Here is a 26,896-nt window from a genome sequence, read left to right on the forward strand (position 1 = left end):
AATGTCGAATATCATATGAATCACTTCAATAACTGCAGGAATTGGGTCACTTCTAAAAAATGGTTTGACCATTGATTGCCTACCAATTAATTTATTGAACAATGAAGTTACGACTGAAAATCAATTATATCTTATGGAGAAGCTTTTGGTTTCAGTATTGAGATTTTATAACGTTCAATTATAACGTGCCGGGGCGTGATGCGTAGGTAAATAATAGTATTGTGTTTCACAGGGTAATCATGCGAGAAATAGTAAGTTACAATGGATGCTGCGAAAGTTACTCATTAAGTGAGGTATTTAACAATTTTGTGATAAAAGCAAACTAGTGAGTCTCTGAACAACAAGCTACGGTGACTGTATTTTTGACAAGTGTAGAGTTTGTATATCCGAGCCGAGTGCTCAAAAACACACGGCTGAGTTTGTGAGTATCATACAATTATTTCTGAATTAATGAGTACCGTAATTATCTAATGTATTCTGGTTTACTGCCTACCCGTATCGAAAGTTGACTATTACAAATAAATTCACGAATGATGAAACGAAAATATCCATCATTTAATGGATCATTTTCACACGGTGCAAATTGCTATGTAATCGTCTACTTTCGTATAGGACATGCAGTAAAATATATGTTGCATGTACGAGACATACATGAGCACTCAAAACAGGACAAAATGTTAAAACCGAAATCGGTATCGATTTTTGATTGGATAGCGTCTGCTTACCACTTACAGTGATTGAATCAGCTGGCAAAACAGAAGCAAACCTGGACGCATATTCGGTTGACCTTACTATAATTTTAAAATTGATTGGAGATCGACTTCCGATTCCGATTTATCAAATATTTGTCCAGCTTTACGCTCTTACTAATTAAGAAAGCAGACGTTTTCACATTGTTAAAATGTATTAAATAGGCAGGGTGGCAATGTGCAATGCCTTCATTCACTCATTGACTGAATGGAATACAATTTTGAAATTAATAAGCATCGGAAGCATATAGCAGAGAAGAGAGAGAGAGGGAGACATAATAGAATGAATGTTGATAGTTACTTACCCGCTATCAAGAAGACAGCTGGTTTTGAGGAGTAAAAATATAGTTGAAATAAAAAGTATTTGTATGAGATGTAGATAGGGAACGGTAATACGAACATTTAAGTAATTTTAGAAAAAAAAACGACCGTAGAAATCGTCAAACAATTAGTGCCAAACATTATTCGAAAACAGTCAAGGAATCAACAAAATTCATCTGTTTTTTAAAGTTCAGGCTCACCTCAGGCTTGGCATACTTTTTCCTTTCACCAAATTCGATTTTGGTTCTCTTGATAACAGTGTCAGTGGTACCTCCCCAGTATCCAGACTTCGATGGCTCTCCTAATTAATTAAAATGTGACAAAAGTGTTGACCATATTCACGTCACCATATCAATCATACCGAATTTTCCAGCGGCTTGCAGTGTGTAACAGGCTCATGTTCCATGCCAATTTTTTCCAGTGTTCTTTCCGATTTGGAAAACATTCTCGTTTCAATTAAGTTCCTCAGATCAGCCATTTTAACACGACGTTTTTTCTCGCTCGCTCGCCTTCCCGTCGATACACTGTCATCGCTACGGGGTTGGCAAAATGGAAGGTCGGCTGGCGTTTCTGTTGGTATGAAAATATCAGCAACTACTGATTCCATTACAGTTTTACGTTCGTTTTTATTTACCTGTTACCAACGCCGAAACCGGTTGATCGGGTATTTCAATAAAATCTTTAGTTATTGAACTGCCAGTGGGACTGTCCCGACTGTTCGTGCCTGGACCTTGATATACTGATATCTCAATGTGTGGTATGGGTAATGAATTTGAACGGCGCCTCGGCTGTGGCTGTGCTGGTATAGCTTCTTCGCTCATTTCGCGCAGTCTGAAAACATTCATTGATTTGATAGATTTGTGAGAAAAAACGTTGACAAATAATGTTTCTCTACCGGCTGTACAGGTAATGCAGGCACCAATACACGCCATCTTCTTGCCAATGCGATATAAAGAGACACCGAAGAACGGCAACATCCAGAAATGTTGCAGCACAGACGTCATATTTGCTGTGAGGTTGCGATTTGTAACTTTCATCCATGGAATCCTTTTCGGTGGATGTGCTAATTTTTGGCGTTGTATCTTTAGTTTTGTGCGCTGCTTTTGATTCCGGATCAATGTGATCGAAATTGAATTTGTTAGTCGTATTGTTTATTGACTTTTCGTGAATATCTTTGATGTTGAACGGTTTCTGTCCGCTAGATTGTTGAAGCAGACTGGCATCGGCCTGCGGAAATGACAATTAATGTTCTTAAAACTCTTTCAGTTTAATTGCATACAATACTAACCGTGTAAAATGACGAGTACGACGATGTCGGCAATCGAAATATGACGACGCGTTCTTCTTCCACACTTGACACTTCTTCGGGAATAGTTTCCGGAAACACGCAATCTTTTGGCGATGAGACCCATGAACCCTGTTTGAAATACGATTCGTTTTTGCAATGGAAAAGTAGTAAGTCAAATTTCATTAGCTTACATCGTCATCATGTTTCATAGCTTCTGATAGCGACGTGCTTTGCGGAGAGTCGTTGCTAAGCGGCGTATTTTCTGATTGTTTTCCTAAGGGATTAATATAGTCTGTTTCGACAAGAAATTCGTTGGCTTGATTAATGTGTAAAACAGAAATTTCGAAAATAATGAACAAAAGTGTCAGATCAATTGTAGAAAACGGTAACCTAATTCCAACTATTCTTTCTCTCCAATCCTGAAGTAAATTATTTCCTTAAATTTTCAACCTTTTTTCCTAATTATTCATAGAAAATGTCAATTAGGGACATTAAATCTAGCGAAATAATTTACTTCAAAATAGGTTCTCTAACTCCATCAAGCCAAACTTCTCATTTGAAAATTTTTACAAATAAAAACGTGATCGTTGCCTTACGTGTATTGTTACTAAAAACTTCGATCGAGCCCCGTGGACTTGTCGGACTGAGTAACTGACGAGCTTTCGGCTTAACTGGTGCCGTGAAGCACGGAGCTCCCGGAGCTTTATACTCCCACATTCCTTGCCACAAACGAATACCATTCTCCAAGCGATAGTTTTGAAAGTCTGACTCTTTTAGGTGATGTGCTATCGGAGCAAATAAATAGACGAACAACTGTTGATCCAGAGAAAATATAGAGATAAATGCTCGGAGGCTGGTTAGCGTTGGTAAATGGTTTGTAAATTTTACCGAAATCGTAGGTATTGAAAATAAGTAAGGCGCACGTTTGTCATTGTTTCGCTTGATATTGTCCATATCTTCATCGGCACATTCCTCGGCTGCAAACAACAAAATCCAGTGAAGTGTGTATAGTAGTTTCGTTTCTGCCGCACCCAGTGTTTGCAGATCTTTCACACTAGAGAGTAAATGTTTTTTTTGTTGGTCAAATATTAGGCTCGGTTTGCACAGCAATGCAAAGCACAAGTAATGCGAAAAATCCAAGATTTTATATGAGGAGGTTACACCGATCGCCATTTTTCCACTGGGCTCGTATCGCAAAGAAAAAACAAGGCGGCTATCGGTAACTCTAATTGCATTTCCGTAATGTAAATTGCGTACAATTTTTTAGGAAAATTACAGCAATGTTCAGTGGATTTCTGCGATCACAGTCCTAGGTATCGGCGTAACCTTAACCTCCTCATATAAAACCTTGGAAAAATCTACATAAGATACGAAAAACTGCCGTACCGATTGTGAAGTAAAGCTGCTGCACAATGCATCACATGCGGTAATGCCGCTTGTACTAATCGCCAGCGTCCTATTGACTCCAATGCCGATGTGAATGGAATAGATAAGCCGAAATGGATGTTCTGGACCAGGACTTTTTCGAACGATTTGCATGCCTCCTTGAGTTCCTAGGTTATTAAAATAACTCATTGTAATTTGAACGGTTGTTATTCTCACGCATGTAACGCCAAAGCGTTCTTCTTTCATTGATAAGAAAAATACGGTCACAGCTGGGAAAAATCAAAAAAATAAATAATTTGCCCTAGGGTCGAAAGTGGCTTATTACACACCTAGGTAAAACAAGAAATTTGGTTTAGGTTTCAAAAGCATGTAAAATCCATTACATAACTCGGGATAAAAGTAGACAAGTTTCGTTTTAGCGTGTTTATTGACCTCAGCTTCGCCTCGGATCAACAAAATTCACACGAAAACTCTACTTTTCATCTTTTTATCCCTAGTTATGTTATAGTATTTTACATGACTGGGGATAAAAAGATGAAAAGTAGAGTTTTCGTGTGAATTTTGTTGATCCGAGGCGAAGCCGAGGTAAATAAACACACGAAAACGAGACTTTTCACTTTTTATACCAAGTTATGTAATGGATTTTACATGCTAAGGGCGTCGAAAGAAGTGCTTGAAACATGAAAAGTACGGTTTTCGACGCATGTAGCATGTAATAGTACATTACTATACCAGTGAAGTAATCTGATATCTCGTATCCAGATGAGTAAAAGTATCCGAGGGCTTCAGCCCGGATAGAGTGAATATGTCGAATGATTTTGAATTTGGTTCAGAGAAAAACTATTGAATTCTCTCTCAAAAAACCATCTGTGATTCGGCATATCCTCCCTCTACCAGCTGTTATTCGACATATTCCCTCTATCAGTCGAAACGACGTCCCAGTCGTCATATTAGCATATCCCTGCGAATAATATGAAATCTTCGTTCAACGTGGTACTCCTTCTTTTGTTACCAACTCTGAGTTGTAACCTTGAAAATTGTTTATTAAGTAAAAGATCTTAGCAAATCGATGGATAATTTTGAGTAACAGTTTTTAAGCTATTCAAATTTAAAACGTAACTTTTGAAGTGTTTCAATAAATTTATAAACACAGGAAAATGATATAACGGGTGGCGCTGCGCTGATCCCTAATTAGTTTGTTGTTGGTTTGTGTAAAATACTTTCAAAATCGGTTATGCCTCTACGATCGTGATCACTTTGTATTGATCTTCGAGCACAAAGTTTGTTGTGTTACTATCGATGTGTTGTGTATCCTATCGCACTATAATGTATCAAAGATTAAGTATCGGCTTGCGGCTACTTCGTAAGTCTTCAAAATATTCAAATGCAGTTCTGTGCTAAATAAATGATGGAATTTGTTTATGTACTGTCCGTTTGACAAGAGGATCGCCACGGTTCAGCAGGGGGTTTTGAACATTTGTTTTTTACACGTTGGCACACGTGCTCTTGTCAGATTCAAGATTCTTTTTACGAAGGTTACGCTGATTATACTTTGTGAAAAAGGCCAATACCTTGCAAATATGTCAAATCTTGGACAGAATTTGACACTGCAATATCTGCAACATGAAAAAACTAAATGTTCGAAACCCCCTGAAACCCCGTGCTTCCACCTACGTAATATACACAAACTAGGTGAGCCAATCTTAATTTATTTTAAAAAAATCCTGATTTTGTTGATTCATTTTTGTGGATTTTGAAGAGCAATCCGAAGACAAATTCTACTATTGGCTTTTTAAGTGCTTTGATTCTTAATTGTAATATGTATACTCCAAGCGTGCCGTTGTTGGTTCTCTTTTGTTCTTCTCGTATTTTACATAGGAACTGAAGCTCAAGTGTAATAGATTTTCTATAAAACTTCACGGCTATGGCATTTCATGGATATTTTACCAGAGTGAAGTTGTATCAACTGAAAATAGAGCGCAAAAATGAAGTACTGAAAAAGTTACGGCACCTCCACAGGGCAATCGAGGTTTCCTAAAAATGTAACAGAAGATGTAAGATTTTTAGTGAGGCCGAGATGAGGTTTCCTCGTCACACAACATTAGATTCGTTTTTGTGACAAAGTATTTCGGGAAATTAATTTTTGGGTTTGTTACAGGAACTTTGGAACAGCAAATATCATAGAGTATAACTCCATGGCAAATATAGTGTTAAAGGTAATATGTTCCTTATTTTTAGTGCAGTGTGTATAGGGAAATGCTGTTTCGAAACAAAAGCTTAAATGGAATAGATTTTTGTATACTTCTATTACATGTGTGGTTAGTATATTATGTACATTACGTCATAAAATTACAGATAAATGATAACAGGTGGCGCAGCACTGATCCCACAGGGGTAAAATTACTAATCTATCTTCCTGTGAACCTGTGAACCAACTTCTCTGCCTTGACATTTTATGGATATTTATGTACAAGATTTTACTGATTAAAGTTACTTTGATCGATGGATGTACTAGACCCGATAATAATGCTGGTCATATGCTAGCTGTCTGTAACAGGTTACGAAAAATGTTTTTAAACAATGGGAGCCATATTGCTTTGTGTAATTGTATTTTTCGATCAACTACACCAATAATGGACAAACTCTTTCACTTTCTCAGCCATACTTCATTTCGATACAAAAACTGAAGACAATCTCCCACTACCTGCTCATAATACCTATGAATGGAACTCAGTTCAAAGAGTGCCGGTTTAATATTTCATCGTTATATTAGAATCGGCTTCCTCTTGTACACTAGCTTCTTGTAGTGTTGAAACTATATTTATATTTCTGTTTTCTATTTATACCCTTGAAATTTACGTAAACGTGTTGCATTGCGAAAAAAGAGTCTGAGCTCGTGTTCTATTTATAATCGAATTCGGTGGAAATGTTTTATTATTCCGAAATTTTACGTATTATTCCTCGACAACATACAGAACAGAATAATGTCGATTGAGTATTAGACTGCATCCCGTACAACGGATCAAGAATACTTTATATTAATCTCAGGAAATCATATATAAAATTGTCAGAACTTTAAATTAACGATTTATTTTGACTCACTAAAATATAATGTAAAATATTGAAAGCAAAATACTCACATGATGGCCAGGTGCATGTTGGCAAAACTATTATCGCATTGTATTGGGTAAAGCATAATAAATTAGACAAATACATCACATTTATTGACGGGAAGTAATTTATATACAAAAAACAAAAATGTTAGAAAATCAAAAGAAAATTGAAAACTTTTCGGTTTTCTGCTTTAATGTCACGTTAATTTTCTGTGTGTCTGATTTGAAAAATAAGGAAACATCTACTACGTTAATCGATGTGTTGAACAAATAAAGGCTTTGTTATTTACAGCATTTTATTGTTTAGTTGATTAATTGGACATGACAAAGCATTTTTTGTTTCTTGCTACTCTTTAATAACACATAGCTATATACCAAGTACCATTCCTTTCTTCAATGTTCATTCGACGTGTATGACTTTTGTGGACCGAGCGAAGCCTGCCCAAAGCTTTGTAAAGCATAAAAAAGTCAAAGGTTGAGAAGTCTTATTTGACTAGAAACTTGTGTTTTCCGAATAACGTTCGAATTTCTCAAAGATGTTTTGCTCAATGAACAACAGTGTTTTTGGTATGGAAGCGCAGAATATCATTCTCAATGTAGTGCGTAGTTAGGATAGGGTATCGTTGTTTTCGTACACTGTACATTGTGCAGAATAGAGGTTTTTAAGGTTCGCGGCAGAGATGAAGACAAAATTTTCTAAAGATTAAGTAAATCTGATTACTGGTGTCTAGTGCGAACAAACGTTTTATATCTTTCGAGGTACACGTAACGTGTTTTCACTTGGAAGTATTGCCTGTAGAACGTGACAATATATAATACGAAGACATTTTGAATAAAAACTAAATGAGAGCTGGTCGATATTTATTATAAACTCGAAAGTTCCGTGACCAATCCGAACCCTTACATCCTCGAAAATATTTTAGGCTTGATTTTAAAGTCTCTTAAACTTTAGTTGTAGCCGAGTAGTTAAGTGAACGGCAAAGGTATCTCTCATTCGAAATTTGAGGTTCGATTTAATTTTAAACTGTTCTAATCCTTGACCTTTTTTCTACAAAAACTTGAAGTTAATTTCTTAGAGAAAAAATTAGTTACTATCGCTACTAGCCAAGGCAGCCTTGTACCAGCACTTTCAAGCTGAAATCTATTTAAAAATTCTATAGATTCAATTTGATGGATTTTTTTTGAATCGAGCCCACCCTAGAAGTGAGGTTATTACCTTTCAGTAAATTCTTTAGTTTTTAAACATTTCATATATTTCATCCTGCAAGCTGCACCTCATAATGTCAACTCTTCAAAATTACTGGTACGCATCAACGTAGTATTTTCTTCCTACTTATTTTGACCGATTACGATCGACATAATAATAAGAATTTAATTTTTTTTTGTCGATGAAAATCACCGGTTAAGACGTTTCAACTACTTTTAACTGATTCAACAGATGGCTCTTGAGATATGGCATCACAGTCTTCTACATCTAACGGATCCTTAAATTGAACAAACATACAGTAACTGCACTATGTACTGCTTTTAAAATTGGATTCAAATACACCGATGAAATTGTAGTTCCTCTTCTCCACTTAGGGATGAAAATTTGTTTCTCTGTGTGAATATTTATGGAATTGTACTTTCCATAAATTGTAAAAGTTTTGAAAATGCAAAAAGTAATTGCCCTTCTTCGGAATCGAATCAACGCATGTATTGATAACGTTTTACAAATTCTTTTGCATGAAAAAGCTATTGGAAACTGGACTGAATTGGTAACAATGCTCATCTTGCTATTCATCTAAAAACAGGCTTCTTGCCTCAAAGACTACATATTCTCAATTTATTTTCTGTTCATAGCCCCTTGTTTATCTGCGCTCAACGATCAATGTAAGAAGAACTTTTATTTTTAAAGAAAAAATTGTTGTGCTATTTTGATGGTTTGTATAGCATGTGTCATTATAGAATAGTTTCACGAAAATTACGTCGACTTTTGTATTAATATTTTTCTGTTATTTTTAAACGATCAAATAATAAATATCAAACTGAGGATACGTACCATACATGTTGCCTCGTGAAGTTTCCCTAATTTAGGTCGTATGAACGGTGCTATTTGACCCCATAGGAATGTCTGCACCGGAACGGGCAGTCCCAGATCTTGAAGGCCATCATCGAGTGGTCCCAAATCAATCGAACCTAGCTGGTTTAGTACCATAATTCAAACCGCAGTCACATTAATGACAATGGAACATTCGATTCGCGTATCTGCGGAAAGCAATGAATGAAGAACTTTACTTCTTGCTTTGTTGTTGTAATAGGTACTAGATAACGTTCATTCAAACAACACACTCATCAAAACAGAAAAGGTAAGTATAGCAGCTGAGCTGAACACTTTGATTAAAAATCCGATTTCTGCTTAATAAGCAGTGCTTATATTGCTATCTTGCTATTAAGTTTTCTAAACAATTTTTGAATTGTTAAGCTGACGTACCATAACAACGGAATCACAGATATGTTAGATGGTTTTGAAGTAACTTGGTCAGTCTTTGTGGCCAAAATTAAATTAGAAAAAATTGAAGTCTAAACACATCACAATTCGTTTATTGAATTCCAGTAACCAAATCAATATTTCCAGATAGCTTAGGACCTTAAAACTGACTTCCTGATCCATACATTTTCCTGTGATTCGTTTGAGAAAGGTCCCATTTCCCTGCAACCAAGTTCCCTGCTCCTTCCAGAGCCCTCAATAAATGACATTTACGGTTTTCAAGACTTCCCGTCAACGATTTTCATATACCACAAATATGTTGTGTCGCCTTCCCTCTTAAAGTTGTCGTCATTAGTGGACGGTGAATTACGTAAATAATAGTTATGGAAGACGGAATTAGATGTATTCCCTTATCGCATTTAATTGATTTTTATATGAATTTCACATGCACAGCGAAGCACAAAACATAAATGAATATACGACAATCGTCCCTCGCAGAAACTGGATTTATTTACTAAGCAGAATTCCATTAAAACTTTCTCCTACTACGACCGAATTTTAAATTTCTGATTCAATACTTTCTTCGAACACATTTTCCAAGATTTTTCTTAATTTAAAAAAATGGAAAAGTGCAGGAAAGTTTCGGAAAATTCGGAAATGGCTTTCGTTGAAATAGTTCCTGCCGAATGACTTCAATTTAACGGATAATATCAACTAACGATCGAATCAACAAATTTTCATCTGTGCGGCGTGAATAACCTTATTTTCTCCACTCAAATGCGCGAGAAAATGGCGTTTTGTTGACGCTCTTCCTGATGACAGTCCAGGTGTAAAATTTTTGATTTTCACCTCTTATCTCTTGTCTTCTTTGCAACATGGTGATGTGTTTGTTTCGAGTATAAAACGGTTATTCACGCCACGCACAAACGACAAATTATGTATTCACCTCGGGGATAAATAAGAAATCCCAAATCGAGCGAACTTTTGCTCTTGTTAACAAATACCATTTCAAAGGTGGTTTCGTTGGGCTAGAGTCTACAATAAAAGTGATGCATGGAAGGTGCCGGCCTCTGAACATCCATACATCATTTCGACCTACAACTTTTAAGTCTATGTTTGAAGCGCATTTTGATTCGTTAGTTATTAGCTCGCTTCTCTGAGGATATTTAGCCAAAAACCATACGATTTGGCTTTGATTTGTATATTTTCATTGCTATCAATCTCTGCACACTTCATATTAAAAAATATGGTTGGAACAATATAGCAATGAGTCGGTTACTCTGCTCAATAAGAAATTGTTTATCAAAACTGCGAGTAATAAATTATTTTCACAATCATATCACAGCACAATCAATCAATACAGAAAATAACGAGGTAGTACTGATAAGAGTAGAGTACCAAAACAACTTTGTTTATTGAAAGTACATGAGATAAAGGACTGACTACATTAAGAACTGTGATTTGGCAAAAAGCAGTGAAAATTGGGCCAAAAATAAATGGAACGTGGAAGTGGCATTCACCCTACTAACATAATATTTATAAACAAAAATGTTGTGTTGTTACTTGAACGGCACATTTATGTATATATTGACATGTCGCGCCTATCAAACCCTTCCAATGTTTAGATCCGCTAAAAGCGTTCTCTCCTATCAAAATGACCTAAATCGAAATAAATGTTGGAAATAGTATCGATGAAATGTCATGTGAAAATAAACGACTAATTGGAAATGGTATATATGTACACATGGTGTACACTGTCGGATCTTATCAGCTGTCCACCACAGCTGTAGACCCAGCATAATTCCTAGCAATATTATGAATTTTGTGTTAAACGACACATTATCATGAAGAAATTCTAAGGAACGTCCAAATAAGCACAGGAAGTTTTATTTGAAAATTCGGGCTCGAATCTTTCCCAACATATTATTATGAACGTGTTCCCGAACACAACATACAAAAAAAATCTCTATATAACAATATATCGACCAACGCCCTCCATCTTTTAAAGATGAAAATCTCGTTTTTCGTTCTTTCAATGAACATATTCATTTCACATCCATCAAAATTCCACCACTTTCTTGTCCACACAAATTAATTCTAGAAACACTCTGCAAATTGACCGATTAAATATGATTTTACCCTTTTTCTTTCAATTATATTGACCGTTTATAATTTACTTTCTATTTTTGTATTTAATTTTCCGCGATTTTTATCGACACGCAAACATTCCCCCGTCATATAATGACTAGCTAGGTGGATGATGGCGACTGAATGGAAACGATTCTCGAATGAGCAAAAGTGTGTTGAAGATTTTCCACAATCGTTTCGCATAGAGTGGATATATATGGTTTATACGTAGAGCAAAATGGGGAAAAAAGTACGTTGTATATCGGTACTGGGGGATGATGTTGAGAAATAATCGATTTTCGGGGAGATTTTTCTCGAATTCAGACGATTCGGAATGATGGTGTACGGAGACTGCGTCAAATTGGTAACATATGATAAACACGTGCTGTTTTTGGGGTTTTATAAAATTGGAGCAATGTGCGTTCATTCAGTTTTAGGGTGAGCACGTGCTTCAGTTGCTAACGATTTTTTTACTGATTCGCGAATTGAGAGATAACAGTGATGGAGAGTTACTTCGTGTATTTTGTAATTTTACCTGTTGCTATGTCTCGAACTGGATTTTAATTGTTAACTTTCAAATACAATTATTTGCGGGGTAATTGTTCGAGGGTAAAAAAAAGATTTTGCAAAGTTTTTTTCTATTTCAATTACACAGATGTCCGAGCTAAGATTTAAATCTTTTTCGGAGTTAAAAAAAAGGGGCTGAACATTTCCCGAGTTTAATTGAAATCCTCTCAGAAATTGTTCGTAATTCAATTTTCATTCATGGATTTAAAATCGGAAGTCCCGCTATGAGTAAGCTTCACCAAATGAGTTCAGACAATCTTCCGGAGCATATTCAGCCGAAAGTATTGGAAAGGAAATACTCAGATTTGGTCAACAATATTTTTGGCGACATAGGATACCTTTGACGATAGGCTTAAGGATATGAACAGTTCCAACTGAATAGTTATAGTTACAGAGAGAACTGAATTTTGATTTTTAATTTCTCTACCGATGAATTATTGAATTGGTTTCCGTTACATTAGCTCATTAGCCAGGGACTATTTTTGAGAAAACATTTTCTTAAATTTTCACACATTTTTCATAAAATATTAGATTCTTTTTCAAAAATAGTCACTGTAACCTGTAATACATTCGTTGGGCATTTCAATAATTACGTTAGCATTATAGCCGAGTCTATTACATCTTTCAGTCGAAATATTTTCGAAAGATTGAAACAAAATCTGTTGCTTCATTAGATTTAACATACATTTTACTATAAAAGACAGCAATAGCCTGAGCTTCTGGCATATTTTTTGTCGTCGTTTTCGTTAACAAATGCACATGCCAATTGTTGAAATATGTGAAAACACAGATTGATCAAGCATAGATTATCAAGTTTCCAAGTAAAGGTCACATGGTCTGACTCTGACCAACGTATTCATATAATTGAATAAATGATTTGAGTGCAAGAGCCGTGCAAGCCCTAAAATATTTTAGCCATCTTCACCAGATTTACCCTATTCCCTATTCACATTAGCCATCCTCATTGTTCAATCAAGCATTGACTCGTTTTCGTCAATTCTATTAGGCATGTTCGATAATTCATTCGATTGATAAAATATCAATTATTTCCCAAAAATTGATTGTCGATATTTTCAAAAAGTCAATATCAATCGAATATTTTATCTATAATCGATATATATCGACTGAAAATCGATAAATGTCGACTGACAATTCGATAAATAGCGACTGATATCGACATTCGATTGATATTGTACTGATTATTTGGAAATTTTATCATCGATTGACGATATTTTTCAGTGAACCTGCCTAAATGCAATGAATTCTACGCACTTAAAGTCCTACTAAACGTTTCCTATTGTTTTCATGTTAATTCTGGAAATGTGGTAAACTAGTGTCTAATCCGGTTGCTCCCTGCAAGAATACTCACCCAATTGGCCTGTCCATTCAAAGTATAGTTATTTTTGAGACAATCGTATGATGTATAAGACAATATCGATAGACAAAACCATACCAATAATATGCGTCAACAGTTCTGGTATTTAGTTCACGCCGACATAAATATCAACATGATTTCGGATTTTCGGAATGACGACGGTGTGCTTTTTTTTAGGATCATCAAAGTGAATGACAGTTTGTCATCAAATTGAACGCATTAATTTTTATCGATTTTAGATTTAATTGCCGATTCTGATGCCAAGAAAAGAAAACAGTTTTCGTTCAGAATGAAATCGTTTCATTGGGATAATCATCGGTGTGGTTTACTGACGGTATTGTCATAATAATTCCAATCACAAGGCCAAAACACTGCCACATGAAACTCGAATATTCATTTAAAAAAAAAAGTTTTTGCAAATTCGGCCAAGTTTATTTGTTTTATTATCAAATTACATTTCATAAATATTTATATCACCTTCATCCCTAGTCTATTCTACCTTCTCAACATTACGTTACACACAAATTAAAACAACATGATAAATAACGTTATTTTTAGAGTCTCTATTGCATGGGTTATACACAGAAATGTGTAAGAGGAATTCAAAAATATAAAAAAAATTTAAAGAAAAAAAAATTATCTACACAAATTTGCGGCGGTTATGTGTTGGCTCAGACATACACATCGATATGAAACATTGATCAAGAAGACTTTCCTGTAAGATAAACTTGTAAGGAATTCGAATCTGTGTCATGTGTAAAAATAGCCACTAGCTTATTGTTAACAATCGTTTCACTCCAGAGTTAGTCAAAATTCGCTGAGAAAATCTTCGTATGTGTCAGTTTGGTGGAACTGGTGGGAATATTTTCAACAGGCCTGTACTCAGTTAATAAACGATAACATGCAGATGAACATTGCTTGCATTTATCTTTTCATGTCCCTTGACCATTGGCTGTCTTATAGACCTTGTCACATTTCCATCAAGCAAATATCGACATGATATTAAGTAAATTTTACACTGAGGAAAACCAACGAAAGAGGAAACAACATTTCACAATTTAACACAATTCACAATCTTCAAGCTATTATATTGAAGCTTGTGGATGATTTAAGACTTCTCAATTAAACGTAATCGATACGTTAGCAGTTAGTACTTCTCGATTGTTTTGGTAGCATTTTTAGGGCTACAATCTATATGGATTTATGACTGCAAACTACAAATTACGGAAAATTACTGTGATCGCAGATTGAGGTGTTGTAACTGTTTCTGATTTATTGCTCCAGTAACTAAATGTATTGAATTGAATCAGTAGACCACGACAAAAATAAGCAAACAGATTTTTCTAGAGTTGTTATTAATTGTTCAACTATTGAAGTAAAAGATTTTACTTTAAACATGATAACACGAACTAACCAAAGACATACCAGATTTGTGAGTGGATGTCGTTATTGGATTCACAGTAATGTCTCGGCGGTATGAGAGAAACCAAACCAACTAAAAAGTCGTCAAATCTCAACATTCTAGAAATTTGAGAAAAATGTTAAAAATAAAACTGGCCCAGAACTGTGAATTTAAAAATAAAAAATTTTCAAACGGAAAACAAAACACCGATTCGTGCCTGCTTATTCGATATATATATCGTTTAGGGTAAACAGAATTTTCATTTCTACTTTTTCGATTCAACAATTGTATTCAGTTGAGTTCATTGCTGTCCACCAGATCACTATAATCATAAAAATGGTGAGTGGAGCTAAAAAAAATTAATTTTTTTTTTCTGTGAAAAGTGTTTTTGAAAATTTTCTTTTTCAACTTAAATACAAATGATGGAAAATATCGAAAGTTGTGAACAATTTTACAAAGTGAATTTAAATTCACACAACGAATTAAACGATACTAAGTGCACAGAATTTTTGTGATTTTTGTGATATCTGGAAAATTAGAAGATCTCCAGATTATCCTTTTCGATTGATCTGACGTAATGGAATTGTTACTGTGATGTAATTGCTGATGATATTTCTTTGGAGATTTATGTTCTCAATTGTTCACCACTTCAATTTCGATTATTTAATCGACGATGGAAATCCTGTGGTTTTTAATTATTTTTTTCGGTTGGATATTCTAAAAATCGAAACGAAACTTTACATGTACGAGCATTAGAATGTTCGGTTTTCCGAAAGAAGGACCGTCTTGTGAACCATATTATAAAAGGAATATTTTTGGACGTAAATTTATTGAAAGGAAACTCAAATCATTCTTTTGATGTGGATCATTGGTGAATAAAATGGAAATTTACTCCGAATGCTAAAGTTGTGATTTTGTTAACCGACGTGATTCCATCTGAAAATTCTTTCAAAAACATATCCTTATCCAAAAAAAAAAGAAACGCTAACAAAAATTTGAATTTTTCAGGCCGGAGATTTAAGTAGAAGCGATATTGAAAGTAAGTAAAAGAAATGGTGACAAAAAAACTAATAAAAAATTCCAATCCTTCCAAATAATTACATAAAAAAAACACCTCAACACAAAAACATAAGGAAAAAGTTCCATTCACACAAGAAAATTCGTAAAATATTTCTGAAAATAGTTCGCATTAGATCGCGTCAAATAAGGCGAACTTGGCCACCCATCAAATGTTCGGTTAATTCTAATTTAAGACACCGTTTCCCACATACATAATCGAAATTCGTGTGTGCTGCTACAAAAATAGATTTTTCGGTGGATCACATTTCAAACATTAATATGTACAATCAGTAGAGTCTTGTACATATTATGTGGCATGTGTGTGTATATATTTGGATGCCTGTATACAATGTATTTAATTGCAGTGATGTGTTTTCAACGAGCATTTACGCGATAATTTCAATATTGAGAAAATGTTCCGGAACAACGATGTTTACATTGTGTTCCAGGTAATACAGCAAATAAATTGTGATTTATAATTTATACAAGGAGTCTGTTTAACGTCTGAGGGAACAAACATTGAGCACATTATGGACGATGAGTTTGTTTCTTTTTTTATGTTTTAGTTTCACCATTTAAATGCAATCGCGCTTTTTCATATGATGGAAATTAGCCACAAAACTGTGAAGACTAAACAGAGTGATTAAAATTAGTTGTTGATACAACAGGAGCCAGAAAACAATATAAAAGTTTATTGGTTTTTGATCTTGACATCAAAAGGATAGTGTTATGGCACACAATTGTTGAGATAAATGATGTAGTGAGTTCACATCGTTCAAAATTAAAAATAGGATTTTAAAGACTCGATTTTCGCGTCCTTTTAGTTGTTAAACTAGAGAGTGAGTGAGTGGCTTACAGATGCTCTTTTTAAAATCATCTGTTATCAACACAGTCACATGAATTAAGGGATAAACTCTGCCACAAGCTATTATTTATAACAAAATGTTTACTTGAACCGATGAAGTAAACGATTCTTCTCAAAACATCAAATTATTAAACAACAGAAGTAACAGATTTGATGATTGTGTCAGTATAAGCTTGTAGCTTGTAACGATTAATGATTAACAAAGAATCGCCGCCGTCGGTTTAATGTATATTTTTGCGGTATTTTCGTATACATTACCTACATTGTGGATGGAACATTTTTTTTTTAATTCTACATGTGTTCCCACGCGTAGAATTTGCAGAGACCTTCTATTAATACAACCACAAATTTTAATCACGCTAAAACAAAGTCAATCCATTCTCACGGTTTTCTTTAAAATTATTTTTAGAGGCTGAATTCGCCTTCAGCGTTTACGATCATGATGGCAGCGGCAAAATCGATGCTCAGGATATCGGTGATGTTCTCCGTGCCCTCAACACAAACCCAACCTTAGCACTTATCGAGAAAATGGGTGGCAAGAAGAAGCGTGGTGAACAATTGTTGAGCCTCGAAGAATTCCTTCCCATTTACGGTCAAGTGAAAAAGGAAAAGGAACAAGGTTGCTACGAAGATTTCCTTGAATGTTTGAAATTGTACGACAAGAATGAAGATGGCACCATGTTGTTGGCTGAATTGCACCATACACTTTTGGCTTTGGGTAAGTGGGGGATTGCATTTTTTTTTGTTTTATACATTTCGGACTGTCATTTAAATCGAATTTTTGTTTGGAAATACAGGTGAAGTTTTGACAGAAGAACAAGTCGTTGAAGTATTCAAAGACTGTATGGGTGCTGAAGACGAAGATGGTAACATCAAATATGCACGTAAGTACCTGTTGTGTTATTTATATCACATGAGTAAGTTCTCGTCGTCTTTTAAAAAAATATGTTGAAAAAAAAATGTCAAAGAAAATAAACCGAGAGGTAAACGACCGGAGAAAATTATGTTACCCTATGGGAATTCACAAGGCAGTCAGTTCCATGCACAAAATCAAACAAAAAATTATCGTGAACTGACAAAAAAGTTTCGAAAAACTCACCTGTCGCAGGTAACTTCATCTACAGGTAATCTACATTATCTGCCGCAGCTGCATTTTTTGTATGGGGCGCTACAGCTGTGGCAGCTATTGTAGATTACCTGGATACAAAGTTACCTGCAACAGCTGAGTTTTTCGAAACTTTTTTGTCAGTGTGTCACAACTGTTTTGGAAGTCGTTTACCCCTTGAGTTTCTACTCCAAGTAGCACACTGAACAAGTTTCATTCATAATTAAAAAGTATTTCAATTCAAATTAAAGTAAATTTAGGCTTACACTTGTAATTATCAAATGAATTAAAACATTTGCCCACAATGAAAAACATATTTTTTTTCTGTTGAACAAATTATTTTTGCTAAAAACCATTTTTATAAAAGTATAAATTCCCAACAAAAAAAATTGACGTTACAGTATCTAACATTCTTGTTTCACTTTGTTTTCATATTCGGAAAAAAAATTATCTATGTGTGTGTGTCCAACCCTTGTTGTAATACACAAAAACTATTTGTACCCAACATCCGTTAACCAAAAAACCAGCATTCCTCCAACAAATGATGGTCATGGCACCTTTGTTACCTCAATAAACATCTTCTTCATTTATCACAATTTCAAAGTGATAGCAAATTATGTAAGTACATCTGGAAATTTTGATTCATTAAACGGCTTAGTTGAAAAACGCCTCGCTCGCCTTTACGACAACTTTTGAATGCTTAATCGAATGCAACGCTTCGTTCACTTTTTTTCTTAAAGAAATCACTTAATGTCATATTTTTGGTCGACACATTCGTTAAACCGATCTTTTACCACGAAACCATGATGGCTCATTTTTGTGCAAATGTACAAGAATGAAGATTTTGAGTTATCATGGCTTAATGGTAAAAATATGTCGCTAAATTCTATCAGCAAATAATCAGCCATCTTCTATCTAATACCTATTTCCTTACTGTTTTGCAGATTGTGATTTTTTGAGGAGCTCAATTTTATCATCTAATTTCATGATAACTCATTGAATCGAGGAAAATTTAATAGAAACCGAATCGAAATATAAGAGATAATTGAAATGGAGCTCCACGGAATACCCTATTTATATTTTACTTGAAATATAACCTAACTTTCTCAGACTTTACGTCACTAGCAGGGGAACAAACACTCACGAGAGTGAGTTTTCCTTCTGAGCTGAATGAAAACAATTTATAATCATGCGTACATCATTTTACATATCTTTCATGAAATCTGCCTCATTTTCCTTCCTTGGACTAAAATACAAGCAAGTCAATCAATTCATTCATTTATCGAATCTGTATTCCAAACTTTTTTATTTGTCCCCAATTCTCATTTCCACCTATGTTGAGTTTTCAATGTAAAACAATGATGTATTTTTGTGTTAGTCGTATTTATGTGCTATGCTAAATTATTTTTATGTTTAAATATGAATTGAAATAAATTAAATGAAACATTATTTACTTGCAGCATATCTCGAAAAAATGTGTGGAGTGGAACCAGTGACTTAAAATCTATATAAAAAACTTTCTTTTCAAAACAAAAAAAAAACTTCATAATTTTGACTACTTAATTTTCAAACAAAGAACGAAAGGACAACAGCTACTTACCATCCAGCCATTCGCACACATTTCATAATTACATCAACTTTTTTTTACCATCAGAAAAAACGAGAAATTTTTTATTTTGATTTGCGATCAACTTCAACAGAATTTTATGATTTTATTAATTAATTTATAATGTCACTCAGACGGCCATTTTTTTGGTTGAAAGTGAAGAGGCAAGAAAATCGCTCCACTCAAAATAATAAAATGTTGTTGTGTCTAGAACATCATTCGCAATAATAAAAAATGTACATTTCATTAATAATTATAATTATAATTGAATATAATTGTAAAAGAACAATAAAAAAATGTAAAAAAATGTATTGTCAATTTTACTGTTCAGAATCCTTACCATTATATCTGACGATGAAATTTTAGTAATGGAAGTGGAAGCCAAGCTCACTTTTTCATTAATAATTTCTATTGGCGGACCATTAATATTAAACAATCGGCGACGCCTCGGATCAATAAAATTCACACGCAGGCGGCATAAGTTAGAAATATCATCACTGAATTGCATTAAAAACTTAAAAAAGATATGCAAGTTTTTAAGAGGGTAAGTATGTCATGTATGTATAGGCTGTGTTTTCGTAGTCAGTTTTCAGGTACAGTAATAAAACGGATTAGGATGAGAAATTGCAAAATTAGGGTAAAATTGTGAGTTTCTGGTGTTCTTGTTTGTTTTCTTTACTACAGTATTAAAAAATCTTAAGTTTTAACTGAAATGGTGAACATGTGGTGCTCGCAAATATTGTTTGTACATCAATTTCAAGGCTTGGAATTTTCCATATCCCATTAAAAAAAAACAGCAAACAAATTAGTCTTTCTTCAAATATATAAGTATGTTGACCCCTTTTCTTAACATGTATTAATGGCTGACCTTAACAATATCATACGTCAGTACAAAAGTCTTCGAAAAGTCATTAAATAGTCAAAAGTTCTTCTAACAAAGGCAGTAAGCAATTATCTGACTACTGTGCGAAATGGAAGACTAGACCGGTAATCACACCAGAGCCTCGTTTTTTTAAATTAAAGGACCTGAAAGGTATTATCGAACTGGAAATAAATCTGTTAAAAGAGACCTTACTGTTCAACAGTAACTGTCCCTTAGATACCTTTACCACTGAATAGGAGATCATAACAAATAGAAACAAATGCTTCAGAGAGTAGAAACATCAGTTTCCTGCCAGTTTTTTAATTCTTTCTTTCTATCATTTTCAACGTTCAGAATGGAACTAGTTGAATGACTCAAAGACTTTAAAATTTTACTCATCAATCGTCCTATCAGTGATCCTGTGTACTGTCTAGCGTGAGATATTTCGTTTTGTCGTCGTTAACATTCAGTCCAATTGGTTTCGATTCCATCTCAATTTCGACAAACATTTCTTCGACCGCAACGGTTGCCCTTCCTATTAGATCCATCTGGAGAAGAAGTTTAGTTGGAAGAGGAATTACGCAGACTGTTTATCTCCACTTTTACTTCCTAAAAATTAGCCAACCCGTTAGATAGTATGTTTCCAAGACAACCAGGTTGAATATATATTTCCGTTCAAGATCAAAATAGTGGTCATGTTTACAATGTTCATACAATTTATTGGATAAATTTAAGATACATTCATAAATCGTCATCGATTCGAAGAAAATTTGTTATTACAGTAAATTATAAAAAGCCTTACATGTCTAGACACTTATATCTACTTGAATCGATTCGAAATAAAATTGAAAATGAGTTGAAGTTATCAAAATGCAAAAAAGATCTTAAACCAGTCTGGTATAATTTAAGTAGAACTGTCTAATGATCGAATCAGTCTATAGAAATTACATTTCTCAATATATTACTTACGTATCAATTTAATTAAAGGGCATTTTGAAAGTATGAAGCTTAATGTTACAGGTGATTCCAGTTGTATAGCTTCCCATCCGTCACCACAGCAATTTTTGATGTCGACATCAGAGGTTGAGCAATGAAAGGTGAAGCTCTTAAGTGTTCCAATATCCAGCATGTAGTTCATAACATAATCGATGGGAAAGTGGACAAAATCATCCATTACAATCTCCTTCAACGATGTCAACGATTTCAACGATTTAGATTTGCTCAAAAAACCGTTTTCTAGGTCTCTCAACACTGTGCTTAAGCTATTAACAAACTTTAACTTTTCTATTGATTTATGCCGTTTGAAGAAGTTGTAGTAATTGTTGATACATAAGCCATCAAAATATTCAAATGTCACCGTTTTGAGTTCATCGAACTTAAATGGAACCTTTCTAGGACTCGGTATGTCGGATCCGAAATCCTGAATCGTGAAATCTTCAACGTTTGGCAAATAAATTGTTTCCATTTGATGATAAACTGAGCGTGGAGCGCGAACTTTCAAACATCGAATTTGTTTATTCATTTGGATGATACTTCTGAAAAATGGTGCATCTGAGCACCATGACTGGTCCAAAGTAATTTCCAAATTTTGTAAATGAGGATAACGTTCACATATATTATTTGCATATGAATTGTACCATTCTAAGCTTAAACTTTGCATTTTCGGGAAAAGTTGATTCAACGAAAGCATATCAAGATGACCCATATGTAGTTTGACAGTTTCAGCTTTGGAAAAAGGCTTAGAACACAACTTATCAAATTCCTCGTTGAATGGCAAAATCGTTACTTTTTTCACAGTATCAGCACAATAACGATTTAAATACGAGATGACCTTTGCGTAGAATGGGTTGAATCGGTTAATATCGTCTGTGAACCACTGATACTCAAAAAACTAGATCAGAGATGCTTTCTCCAAAACACCGTAATACTTGAAGGATTGTTTTCGATGTTGTCAATATGATCTCATTGTCATTTTTATCGTAATCATTTATCGATCCTGCATATCTGCAACCACTGCGTAAAATTTTAATCGTATTCTTCGAATATTTACGGATGAACACGTACTTGGCAGCTTCTCTAAATTGATCATTGACATGTGCAGCGCTGAGAAGATCTTTCAACTCGAGATGGTCAAACGCATGCACCAAACAGTCGTGGCCAATGCGAGTAATTTTATCTGAAGACCGCAAACGACGCTTCGCTTGTTGGATTCCATGTGTCGAACGTTTCCGTTTCTTGTTTAGTTCCATTTATTCGGCAGAAAATAAATATCGGAAGAAATAACACTTACTAATTTACAAAGTTTATGAAGTGTAGGTAAAATGTCTCTATCAAGTACCTTACAGTAGCACGACAAATAAACTAATGACTTTTGTCAAAAAAAAAATGGCAGATCGAATTGAAGTAAGCAAACAATATGGCCGCCACTCTATTGGAAAATTACAAGAACGAATCGTTAAGTTGGGAGGTTGTTCCTTTCTTGTAAACCGCCGGTGTCGTAGCAACTGCAACCAAGCAGTAGAACAGATTTTCTAAGAAAGACCTACGTATGCAACCCTACTATGTTGGCATTATAAAAAATGATGGTTGCCGGTGTACTATATTTCGGACGCACATGCTTTAGTCGTTGACAGTATTTTGGTTTCGATAATTAAATGTTTCATCGATTTGGTTATTGACAAATTTTCATTAAAGAATAATATTTGACAATTTTTTGTGCGAATTTCTATAGGGCGTTCCATTTCGGAGATAGTTCACTTTTATGCCGTGGGAAATCATACAAAAAATGAGTTACGTGTTCACTTTCGGTATTTTTTATATGAAGATGCCGTGGGACAAACTTGAACCATCTCCGAAATGGAACACTCTATAAATCTGTTTGAAACGTCCTACTTATCTACATTTTCAATTTTTGCCACATTAGAGGCTCTCATTAAATTTATACTTGTGGAAGTTCGAAAAATGTTGTTTATTTTGTGGCATATCATCTTAGAGAGGCTAAATATCCGTTGAAAAAATCTGTTCTGGTGCTTGGTTCAGTGCTATGCCGATGTACAAGATTTTTAAACACATTAATATGGCCGTAGTTGTATGTTTTGTTATTTTGCACTCTGAAGTTAATGGCGATCCGTCAGTTTTTCTCGGTCCTAACGATGTGATGTAACAGTAGATAACAGCAGACCGAGCAGACTCTATTTAGGCGTATGCGATTCGAAGGCAATAGTATTTTACAAGACATAAAAACATGAAAAGTAAATTTTTCGTGTGAATTTTATTGATCCGAGGCGTCGCCGATTGTTTAATATTAATTGAATATAATTGTAAAAGAACAATAAAAAATGTAAAAAAATGTATTGTCAATTTTACTGTTCAGAATCCTTACCATTATATCTGACGATGAAATTTTAGTAATGGAAGTGGAAGCCAAGCTCACTTTTTCATTAATAATTTCTATTGGCGGACCATTAATATTAAACAATCGGCGACGCCTCGGATCAATAAAATTCACACGAAAAATTTACTTTTCATGTTTTTATGTCTTGTAAAATACTATTGCCTTCGAATCGCATACGCCTAAATAGAGTCTGCTCGGTCTGCTGTTATCTACTGTTACATCACATCGTTAGGACCGAGAAAAACTGACGGATCGCCATTAACTTCAGAGTGCAAAATAACAAAACATACAACTACGGCCATATTAATGTGTTTAAAAATCTTGTACATCGGCATAGCACTGAACCAAGCACCAGAACAGATTTTTTCAACGGATATTTAGCCTCTCTAAGATGATATGCCACAAAATAAACAACATTTTTCGAACTTCCACAAGTATAAATTTAATGAGAGCCTCTAATGTGGCAAAAATTGAAAATGTAGATAAGTAGGACGTTTCAAACAGATTTATAGAGTGTTCCATTTCGGAGATGGTTCAAGTTTGTCCCACGGCATCTTCATATAAAAAATACCGAAAGTGAACACGTAACTCATTTTTTGTATGATTTCCCACGGCATAAAAGTGAACTATCTCCGAAATGGAACGCCCTATAAAAATTCGCACAAAAAATTGTCAAATATTATTCTTTAATGAAAATTTGTCAATAACCAAATCGATGAAACATTTAATTATCGAAACCAAAATACTGTCAACGACTAAAGCATGTGCGTCCGAAATATAGTACACCGGCAACCATCATTTTTTATAATGCCAACATAGTAGGGTTGCATACGTAGGTCTTTCTTAGAAAATCTGTTCTACTGCTTGGTTGCAGTTGCTACGACACCGGCGGTTTACAAGAAAGGAACAACATCCCAACCTAACGATTCGTTCTTGTAATTTTCCAATAGAGTGGCGGCCATATTGTTTGCTTACTTCAATTCGATCTGCCATTTTTTTTTTGACAAAAGTCATTAGTTTATTTGTCGTGCTACTGTAAGGTACTTGATAGAGACATTTTACCTACACTTCATAAACTTTGTAAATTAGTAAGTGTTATTTCTTCCGATATTTATTTTCTGCCGAATAAATGGAACTAAACAAGAAACGGAAACGTTCGACACATGGAATCCAACAAGCGAAGCGTCGTTTGCGGTCTTCAGATAAAATTACTCGCATTGGCCACGACTGTTTGGTGCATGCGTTTGACCATCTCGAGTTGAAAGATCTTCTCAGCGCTGCACATGTCAATGATCAATTTAGAGAAGCTGCCAAGTACGTGTTCATCCGTAAATATTCGAAGAATACGATTAAAATTTTACGCAATGGTTGCAGATTTGGAGGATCGATAAATGATTACGATAAAAATGACAATGAGATCATATTGACAACATCGAAAACAATCCTTCAAGTATTACGGTGTTTTGGAGAAAGCATCTCTGATCTAGTTTTTGAGTATCAGTGGTTCACAGACGATATTAACCGATTCAACCCATTCTACGCAAAGGTCATCTCGTATTTAAATCGTTATTGTGCTGATACTGTGAAAAAAGTAACGATTTTGCCATTCAACGAGGAATTTGATAAGTTGTGTTCTAAGCCTTTTTCCAAAGCTGAAACTGTCAAACTACATATGGGTCATCTTGATATGCTTTCGTTGAATCAACTTTTCCCGAAAATGCAAAGTTTAAGCTTAGAATGGTACAATTCATATGCAAATAATATATGTGAACGTTATCCTCATTTACAAAATTTGGAAATTACTTTGGACCAGTCATGGTGCTCAGATGCACCATTTTTCAGAAGTATCATCCAAATGAATAAACAAATTCGATGTTTGAAAGTTCGCGCTCCACGCTCAGTTTATCATCAAATGGAAACAATTTATTTGCCAAACGTTGAAGATTTCACGATTCAGGATTTCGGATCCGACATACCGAGTCCTAGAAAGGTTCCATTTAAGTTCGATGAACTCAAAACGGTGACATTTGAATATTTTGATGGCTTATGTATCAACAATTACTACAACTTCTTCAAACGGCATAAATCAATAGAAAAGTTAAAGTTTGTTAATAGCTTAAGCACAGTGTTGAGAGACCTAGAAAACGGTTTTTTGAGCAAATCTAAATCGTTGAAATCGTTGACATCGTTGAAGGAGATTGTAATGGATGATTTTGTCCACTTTCCCATCGATTATGTTATGAACTACATGCTGGATATTGGAACACTTAAGAGCTTCACCTTTCATTGCTCAACCTCTGATGTCGACATCAAAAATTGCTGTGGTGACGGATGGGAAGCTATACAACTGGAATCACCTGTAACATTAAGCTTCATACTTTCAAAATGCCCTTTAATTAAATTGATACGTAAGTAATATATTGAGAAATGTAATTTCTATAGACTGATTCGATCATTAGACAGTTCTACTTAAATTATACCAGACTGGTTTAAGATCTTTTTTGCATTTTGATAACTTCAACTCATTTTCAATTTTATTTCGAATCGATTCAAGTAGATATAAGTGTCTAGACATGTAAGGCTTTTTATAATTTACTGTAATAACAAATTTTCTTATAACTATAAGCGAATCGATGACGATTTATGAATGTATCTTAAATTTATCCAATAAATTGTATGAACATTGTAAACATGACCACTATTTTGATCTTGAACGGAAATATATATTCAACCTGGTTGTCTTGGAAACATACTATCTAACGGGTTGGCTAATTTTTAGGAAGTAAAAGTGGAGATAAACAGTCTGCGTAATTCCTCTTCCAACTAAACTTCTTCTCCAGATGGATCTAATAGGAAGGGCAACCGTTGCGGTCGAAGAAATGTTTGTCGAAATTGAGATGGAATGAAAACCAATTGGACTGAATGTTAACGACGACAAAACGAAATATCTCACGCTAGACAGTACACAGGATCACTGATAGGACGATTGATGAGTAAAATTTTAAAGTCTTTGAGTCATTCAACTAGTTCCATTCTGAACGTTGAAAATGATAGAAAGAAAGAATTAAAAAACTGGCAGGAAACTGATGTTTCTACTCTCTGAAGCATTTGTTTCTATTTGTTATGATCTCCTATTCAGTGGTAAAGGTATCTAAGGGACAGTTAATGTTGAACAGTAAGGTCTCTTTTAACAGATTTATTTCCAGT

At 34.6% G+C, this 26,896-nt stretch overlaps 2 protein-coding genes across 6 annotated transcripts in view; one reads left to right on the forward strand and one right to left on the reverse strand.

Moving 5' to 3' along the window:
• The window catches only part of LOC119085014 (protein unc-80 homolog), a 29,806-nt gene extending 18,204 nt beyond the window's left edge, over positions 1-11,602 (reverse strand). For 2 of the 4 annotated variants that reach the window (XM_037195203.1, XM_037195196.1), the window contains exons 1-13: positions 11,467-11,602; positions 8,899-9,104; positions 6,885-6,911; positions 3,745-3,911; positions 3,247-3,412; positions 2,955-3,171; positions 2,550-2,650; positions 2,359-2,487; positions 1,966-2,297; positions 1,705-1,901; positions 1,432-1,640; positions 1,271-1,371; positions 1,055-1,072 (exon numbers count right to left, since the gene is read on the reverse strand). In XM_037195203.1, coding sequence (XP_037051098.1) covers positions 1,055-1,072; positions 1,271-1,371; positions 1,432-1,640; positions 1,705-1,901; positions 1,966-2,297; positions 2,359-2,487; positions 2,550-2,650; positions 2,955-3,171; positions 3,247-3,412; positions 3,745-3,911; positions 6,885-6,911; positions 8,899-9,054 — 1,820 coding nt within the window. In that variant the 5' untranslated portion in view covers positions 9,055-9,104; positions 11,467-11,602. The remainder of the gene's footprint in view (positions 1-1,054; positions 1,073-1,270; positions 1,372-1,431; positions 1,641-1,704; positions 1,902-1,965; positions 2,298-2,358; positions 2,488-2,549; positions 2,651-2,954; positions 3,172-3,246; positions 3,413-3,744; positions 3,912-6,884; positions 6,912-8,898; positions 9,105-11,466) is intronic. The other 2 variants (XM_037195213.1, XM_037195221.1) reach the window with 2 other exon arrangements.
• A 3,385-nt stretch (positions 11,603-14,987) lies between these two features.
• Positions 14,988-19,487, forward strand: LOC119085035 (myosin light chain alkali). Of its 2 annotated transcripts, XM_037195233.1 has the most exons (6): positions 14,990-15,137; positions 15,807-15,837; positions 17,132-17,440; positions 17,520-17,606; positions 18,355-18,445; positions 19,288-19,358. In XM_037195233.1, the coding sequence occupies exons 1-5, from the start codon at positions 15,135-15,137 to the stop codon at positions 18,399-18,401; spliced, it is 477 nt and encodes a 158-aa protein (XP_037051128.1). In that variant the 5' UTR covers positions 14,990-15,134; the 3' UTR covers positions 18,402-18,445; positions 19,288-19,358. The 2 variants fall into 2 exon arrangements, with proteins under 2 accessions (XP_037051138.1, XP_037051128.1); XM_037195243.1 differs by lacking the exon at positions 18,355-18,445 and having other exon boundaries at positions 14,988-15,137; positions 19,288-19,487.
• The last annotated feature ends 7,409 nt before the right edge of the window (positions 19,488-26,896 follow it).

Source organism: Bradysia coprophila, chromosome X, assembly GCF_014529535.1.
Source record: "Bradysia coprophila strain Holo2 chromosome X, BU_Bcop_v1, whole genome shotgun sequence".
NCBI classification, from domain to species: Eukaryota; Metazoa; Arthropoda; class Insecta; order Diptera; family Sciaridae; genus Bradysia; species Bradysia coprophila.